The following is a 7484-nucleotide window of genomic DNA, read 5'->3' as shown; positions in this document are numbered from 1 at the left end:
TCAATCATTATAACAATATGCTTCATCTAAGTTGGCTTTTTGAATTAATATGTAGATAATTTATGGCTATTTTCTAAGTACTCCTGTTGTAATGATTAAAATTTAATGCAGTAATAAAGGCTTATCCTGTTAAGTTAGGTAGACTGTATGAATTATACAATGTTATTATGGTCTATTCTCAATAGTCATATTTTCTAATAGGTTATTAATTGAAGGTTTTCACTTGATGTGCAGAGAAAAAGGATGTTCTAAAAGTTAGGGGTATTATGGAATAAAAAGTTTAATACAGGAGACAAGGATGGCAAAAAAAAAAAAAAAATATAGGAGACAAAAGGAAATGTGACATTATATTTGGGGCAAAATCAAAATTTTCAAATGAATCTTATATTTATAACAAGATGGAGTAATTAATATATAATTAATAATTATTTTCTTTTAAAGTTATAGTCAATATTTGTTTTCTCTGAAATACAAAGTAGTGGTGCTAACCAAAAACAACAAAACAGAAGATAAAAAATAAGGCCTTGAAAAGTAGCGGTGATACCACCCCAACCATATTATAAGCAAAGTGAGCGAACCAATCTGTGAAATTGTATTGTGTCAATTTCATTTTTGATTTTATTGCTTCAACGACCAATACATCCAACAGAAAACTTGGAAGCCAATATATATATATATATATATATATATATATATGGGTTAATATAATTTTCAGTCCTTCAAATTTAAATTTAGACCCGTTTTGGTATTAGTCTTTGGAATTTTAAATTTATGGTTTTGGTCTTTAAAATTTAGTACTTAGCAAACGTTAGTCCCTTACCGTTAAGATTTCCTAAGATGGCACAGACAGTGTTAGTTTAGATGATGTGGATTTTGATTTAGCAACATCATCTCATTACGTGGCATGATGAGCTGACCGGACATATAGTTAAAGGCAAAGAAGCCTTTTCACAAAGCACGCACATGACAGGTTTGAAAGAGAGACGATAAAAACGACGTTGAAGAAAGATAATAAAAGGGGAAAGGGGCCAGGTTAGAGGAAGAGGACCAGCATCACTGGAAAGATTGATGTGACCGTGGCCAGAGCAATAGGCTTGCCAGGGGCCATCTAGTGAAGAACTTGCACCCAGAAATTTATACAGGTCATTAGTATTTACAGAGAATAGGCTAGATGGAAAGAATGTGTTCCCTATTTATGAAAGAATATGCAAGACAACATGATAGAACATGCAGGATCACATTCAAAAACAAGAGGGAAACATATTGAGTGTTAAGGCATATTAATTTTAACTAGTGTCAAAGAATGCTCTGTTTACCTCTGTTCTTTTAACAAATAACAGAGGTAAACATCATGCTTTTACTGAGGAAACTAGAAAGCAATATATAGGTTAAGAATCTAACACCAAGCTTTGTGACTTCTCCACCATGTGCACAGGTTAAATATGTTAACTGCAAATTATATGGAATGATTTTTCTAAAATTAACTTCCTTTTAATAATCTCACAGCTTTATTAACTCAATTATCTTTGTCCATGAATTTCCAACGGCCACCGATGACAAGTTTCTCCTAATCTGACTATCAGTGAATAGCTTTGATGTCTGTGTTTTCTTGTCACTGTTAAAAATCTTCAACGAAGAAATCATCAGTAACTTGACCCACAAAATTTGCAGACTCAAATCAAAAAGTCACTTTGTTGTCAGAGAAAATCTAATCTCTTCAATAAACTAGATAACTCTACTTGGTGCAAATCTGGAAAATACACTAGTGTATTTCCTCTAACTCAACCTTTCTTGCTCGGCTTGGATTTCAATGCTCAAAACTCTGGCCATATCTACATCCGCTTGCTTTGCGTTTCCCTCTATGTGAGCAGTTCAACGACTTGTCTCCAGCATCTTCATCATTCACAGTATGCCAGCGTTGTAGGGATGGCTCCATCCACGAGAACTACTCAGTCGTGAAGAAGCCCATGCCAGCGATCATGATGGCCGTAACGTGAATAAGCTCCTTCCCCCCCCCCCCCGTTCGTTTGTCCATATGTCCAGGTCAGCTGATCATGCCCCATAATTAGGTCATGTTAACAAGTTACAAGCCATGTCATTCAAACTAACGCCGTTTGTGCAGTGCCATGTCAGCAGAACTTAACAGGTTTTTTTTTTTTAATCAAGGACTAACGTTTGTTAACAGATTAAATTTTAAGGACCAAAACCACAACTTTAAAATTTCAGGAACCAATACCAAAATAGATCAAAATTTAAAGAGCTAAAAATTATATTAACCCTATATATATATATATATGAACATTATTATTATTAACGCAAGACATAAACACAAATTTTCGTGCCTGTATTTTAAGAATTTTACCCAAGTCACGTATCACGTCAAAAGGCATATAGTCTTCCTCTTACTTTTTGGCATGCATCATGTGATACAAATTTTCCAGATAACCGCATATAATTATAACACCAGAATCGATGAACCAAAAAGGAAAGAAGCCACTAAATGAGCAAATAATGAGTGGTTTTCAAATGACAACAGAAACGAAAAAAAAAGTGGAAAAAATTATTTTACAGGGAAAACTGCTGAAAAAGATATATCACTTTTGCAAAAGAATTGCTTGTCAACAGGAAGTCCTCCTTTTCTTTTCTTTACGTTTGCTTTTCGGGTCCTGATTGCCAACCGGAAGTCCCGTGATGCAAATGGCAGTCATGGAGGGAAAAGAAAACAACGTCGTTTTTTCCCCTCAAAATAAATAAACTTCTACCTCCGGTCCTTAATATAAAAATTCATTTAATTTTTATTTTAATTCTAAAAATAAGATACCAGTCTACTTTGTCTTTCATATTTATCTATTTTTTTTTCTAAGGTAGTCTTTGTAATAATAGTAATTCTAGCCAAAACACTTTATTAGCGAGGATATTTTATAACAACAATATTTATTTATTACAAATAACTAAATTGGTTTTCATAATTTACTCAAAGTAGTCAACTAGCTCTTATGTTAAAGACCAGAGGTAGTACTTTGCTAAATAAGGAAGGGAGGTTTGCTATAAAGTCAAATGAACATAATTACTAACAAATCTCATTAAAAATGGTGTAGCTTACAATGACAAGTTTTAATAAAGAAAATGACAATTGTTTATTTGTCATTAGGGTTCATTAGGATTCACTAGTGTATTTTTTTTTTTAGACCTCTCCCAATACGGGGGTTGGCAATGTTCCCTTATTTACTACTCCCTCTGGTTTTAAATACAAGACTCATTTTATAGAGTAATTTACACTACAAAATAAGTTTTATATTTAGGACCGGATGAGTACTACATCATGATTTTAATATAAGAACTGGTTAAGAGTTGACTTTGATCTTAAATATAAAACTTAAATCAATTTTGGCTACCAAATTTATAATGTTATATCTAAAATCTCCTTATTAATTGTACATAGTTCTCATTAATAAATGATTTCAATATACATTATTAAAGAGGATAGTTTAAGGAATTCAGGACCCATTTGTTACAGTTACAAGGAGTATTCTCCCAAGAATACAGTGAGCAAAATTAAAGTTTTTGGATCAAACAATAAAGGCTCAATTTAAAAAAAAAATGTAAATCATATTCATAAGCACTTGATTCAAAACTCAAGTAAATAACTAAAACAACTTGTGTATTTATTTTTCCTATTTAAAGCATATAAAATGTATTTTCCAAAGGCAACACTTCCTATTCAAAATTGTAAAATCAATAATTCAAAGAAAATTGAACTCCAGTGAAATATATCAGGACATTAAATGTTTGCATTGATATGTCATATCAAGTACTCAGCAACAAATAAAACCTGCTATGCCCCTTGTATATATGTTCCAGTAGTGATGAGTAATTTCCAGCCAATCAAATCACATGATTCAACCCAATTCAATAATCACCCATCCTAATTAATAACGTGAAACTCAACTAAAAAAGCTTCTTCTTCTTCCTCTTGTCATTCCCAAACCAACTAACATCTCATGAACTCTATTAATTCCTAACATATCCTCAAACGACAGCCTTGTATGTATAAGAAGAGTCATGATCAGAGAACTTATGAGTATTAAGAGAAGATGATGATGAGAAAGATGGCTGTGGTTTTGTGTCTGGTTTTGAGTATGTGGGCTTGGCTAAGTGGGAGAGGGCTGTCACAGATCATCACTAACCCACCACAGCAGCAAGTTCCATGTTTCTTCATATTCGGAGACTCTCTGGTTGACAATGGCAATAACAATGGCATTCTCACTCTTGCTAGGGCCAATTATCGTCCTTATGGCATTGACTTCCCTCTTGGTCCCACTGGTCGCTTCACCAACGGTCGAACTTTTGTTGATGCCTTAGGTATGTACAACTTATGATTGTGTCTCATTCATTATAAGTAATCATTGTTTTAATTATGCATGTATGTGAGAAAATACAAAGTTGTGGGAGAAAGTTACTCTCAATGGTCAAATTCATAAGTTATTTATTCTCAGTGATTCTGAATTTACCACTCAGTGTGTAAATTTATTGGCCCAACTATGAGTAGTTTTTACTAAAATTAAGACAAAAAAAAATTGCAAGTTAAATTATGGGTATTTGCTATTAGTTAGGAGTCCTAATGAGCAAATAATTTAATTATTAAGAATAATTTTTCCACGTTACAATTACTGTAGGTAACTTTTTTCTAAATGCTGCTTAGTTCACTGGCTTTAAAAGCTATCACAACAAAACATGCTATTTTTTTTGCGTATATAAAGATATAATTTTCTTCTTGCCAATTTTTTAAAAAATAAACAAATCGTTTTTTCTTTTATGTATCTGAATGATACAGCTCAGCTTATGGGATTCCCAAATTACATTCCACCTTATTCAAGAACAAGGGGACCTCAACTATTAAGAGGGGCTAATTATGCTTCTGGAGCAGCTGGCATCAGAGATGAAACTGGCACCAATCTGGTACGTGCGTGCGTATATTCATATTTAGGATTCCATTTCACTTCAATTTATCCCCTAGTTTTATAGTTTTACACTCTCTCCTGTCGTAAACGTGAGAGTTGGATAATTCATTTGTAGAGATTAAAAAAATAGTTAAGTTAGTCATTTATAAAAAAAATGTGGGTTGATTTTTTTTAAAGTACTCTTATTAATTATTTGTATTGATACGTAACCACTCTCCCTTTTGATAGAAAGCCCAATCACTAGGAAGAATTTAAAAAAGAAATTATAAATTTAAAAGTCAAAATTGATTGAGACTAAAGACCAAAATAATAAATTTTTCTGTTAACTCTTATGTTTAGAATCGGAAGCTGACTGGGAAAACATGTCTAATAATAATGATATTTATTGCAGGGTGCTCACGCATCCATGAATGAGCAAGTGGCAAATTTTGGCAACACAGTGGGAGAGTTTAGTAGATTTTTCAGAGGAGACAACGCTTCACTAAATGACTACCTAAGCAAATGCATATTCTTTTCCGGCATGGGAAGCAACGATTACCTTAACAATTATTTCATGCCTGAGTTCTATGCAACCAGCTCTGATTATACTGCCAGAGCTTTTGCCAATCTCCTCCTTCAAGATTACTCTCGCCAGCTAACTGTAAGTAACTAATTTATCATTTTTGAGATGACTCATTTTAAGCCTAATAATTCGTTTTTAATTGCCAAATCATCTACTGGATTAAGTAACATCATATCTGTCATTTTGAAGGTTGGGTTAGAAGATGCCATGAGAGTCTTAAACAGTTAGGCGATTCACGCAGCTTAATCTTTCATTTTTAGTAGAAAATGCGTCATTTTTGGTTAGAAATGAATTGAAAGTTGAAACATAAAAACTGGATTAGATTGAAATATAAATCATGTATAGTCAATGTGTTAAAAGTCGGAGCGGACATCAAACCGGACAAAGTCTGATCAGTGGGTTTCGGTTTTCAAAATTCGACCGATCGATCATTAGCGAGGCTGTGAGGTAATTCAGTAGTGATTTGTGTTGTTGATTTGATTTGTTCATCAGCAATTGTACTCACTGGGAGCTCGCAAGGTGATAGTGACAGCAGTAGGGCAGATAGGGTGCATTCCATACCAGCTTGCTCGTTTCCGCAGCAACAACACAAGGGTCAGATGCAATGATAAGTTCAACAATGCCATCTCCTTCTTCAACTCTGGCCTTCGCAGTTTGGTTCAGACTTTCAATAATGGCAAACTTCCTGGATCCAAGTTTGTGTTCTTGGATTTCTATGAAACCAGTCAACAGTTGTATCTCAATGGATCATCATATGGTAATAATTAACTCTCCCTCTCTTCCGCCCCGCCCTCAACATGTCATTATTGGTTACTCTTAAGTTACATTTGTTTGTATTCGTAATGTGCTTGAAAGAATGAAATTTGAGAATATTGTAAGAAAATTATCGGCACTTTGATTTGGGTTACAAATAACGTGCATGATATGACATAGTTGTGGATCTCAAAATGTACGTTGTTGCTAATGAACATAGGTACTAACTGAGGCATGCTTCTTGTTCTCTTTTAATTATAGGCATTTAAATTTGTGAATACAGAAAGCCTGAATTAGATTCAATCAATCACCAAAGCAAGTGGATTTGGTGTGCATTTAATTTGAAACAGGTGAATTTTTCTTTGGATAATCCAGATGTAATTATTTTAATCATATTAAATTTTAGCAATTTTCCCTGAATGATGAATTGGAATGAAAAATAACTTTGAGAAGAAATAATAATATAACTAAAAATTGTAAAAGAATATAAAATTGAATATGTGAAGGCAATAGGGTTACAAAGTGGTGCAAATAATGATTAATTATTGGTTAGAGTAATAACCTATCTAATGCTTTGAATTGCCCTATCAGATATTGTTTAGTCTTATTGCATGAATTATTTTCACTCTCTCCCCCCGTGCATAAATAAGGGTGTTTTTGGAAGTTCTATTTATATATATATATATTGATTTTTTAACCAAATTTTCTTTTTGCATTTATAATTTAGTTATTTATATCTTATAAAAAGAATCCGCAGGAGTAATTAATTAACAAATAACGTGCAGGATTTGAAGTGATGGACAAGGGATGTTGTGGGGTAGGGAGAAACAATGGACAAATAACGTGTCTTCCTCTGCAACAACCATGTGAAGATAGAAACAAGTACTTGTTCTGGGATGCTTTTCATCCCACTGAGGTTGCCAACATTTTACTTGCTAAGATGTCTTACACTTCTCAATCTTACACTTATCCCATTAATATTCAACAATTGGTCATGTTATAATTAATTAATTAGCGTGAATCACCAATGCAGATTCAGATTAATAATAATGTTGTGTCTCAAGTTTAGTTTATGTGGTTGCAATTCTCTGATTTCATTAATTTCAATTTGTATGCTCTTCAATCGTTGTAGAATAATAGTAAGAATGTAATAAGGATATTATCTGTTTGCTTCTTATCACTCAATAATTATTGTATACTTTGATTTA

The 7484-nt window shown here is 33.0% G+C and overlaps 1 protein-coding gene across 1 annotated transcript; it reads left to right on the top strand.

Moving 5' to 3' along the window:
* The first annotated feature begins 4099 nt into the window (after positions 1-4099).
* On the top strand, positions 4100-7484 carry LOC114756847 (GDSL esterase/lipase At1g33811-like). Its single transcript, XM_028945786.1, has 5 exons — positions 4100-4362; positions 4835-4959; positions 5353-5601; positions 6016-6280; positions 7062-7484. The coding sequence occupies exons 1-5, from the start codon at positions 4101-4103 to the stop codon at positions 7277-7279; spliced, it is 1119 nt and encodes a 372-aa protein (XP_028801619.1). The 5' UTR covers position 4100; the 3' UTR covers positions 7280-7484.

Source organism: Neltuma alba, unplaced genomic scaffold (genome assembly GCF_004799145.2).
Source record: "Neltuma alba isolate B1F8T4 unplaced genomic scaffold, ASM479914v2 tig00010511_pilon, whole genome shotgun sequence".
NCBI lineage: Eukaryota > Viridiplantae > Streptophyta > Magnoliopsida > Fabales > Fabaceae > Neltuma > Neltuma alba.
Note: the sequence above shows the minus strand (reverse complement) of the source record. Positions and strands in the feature narration are given on the sequence as shown.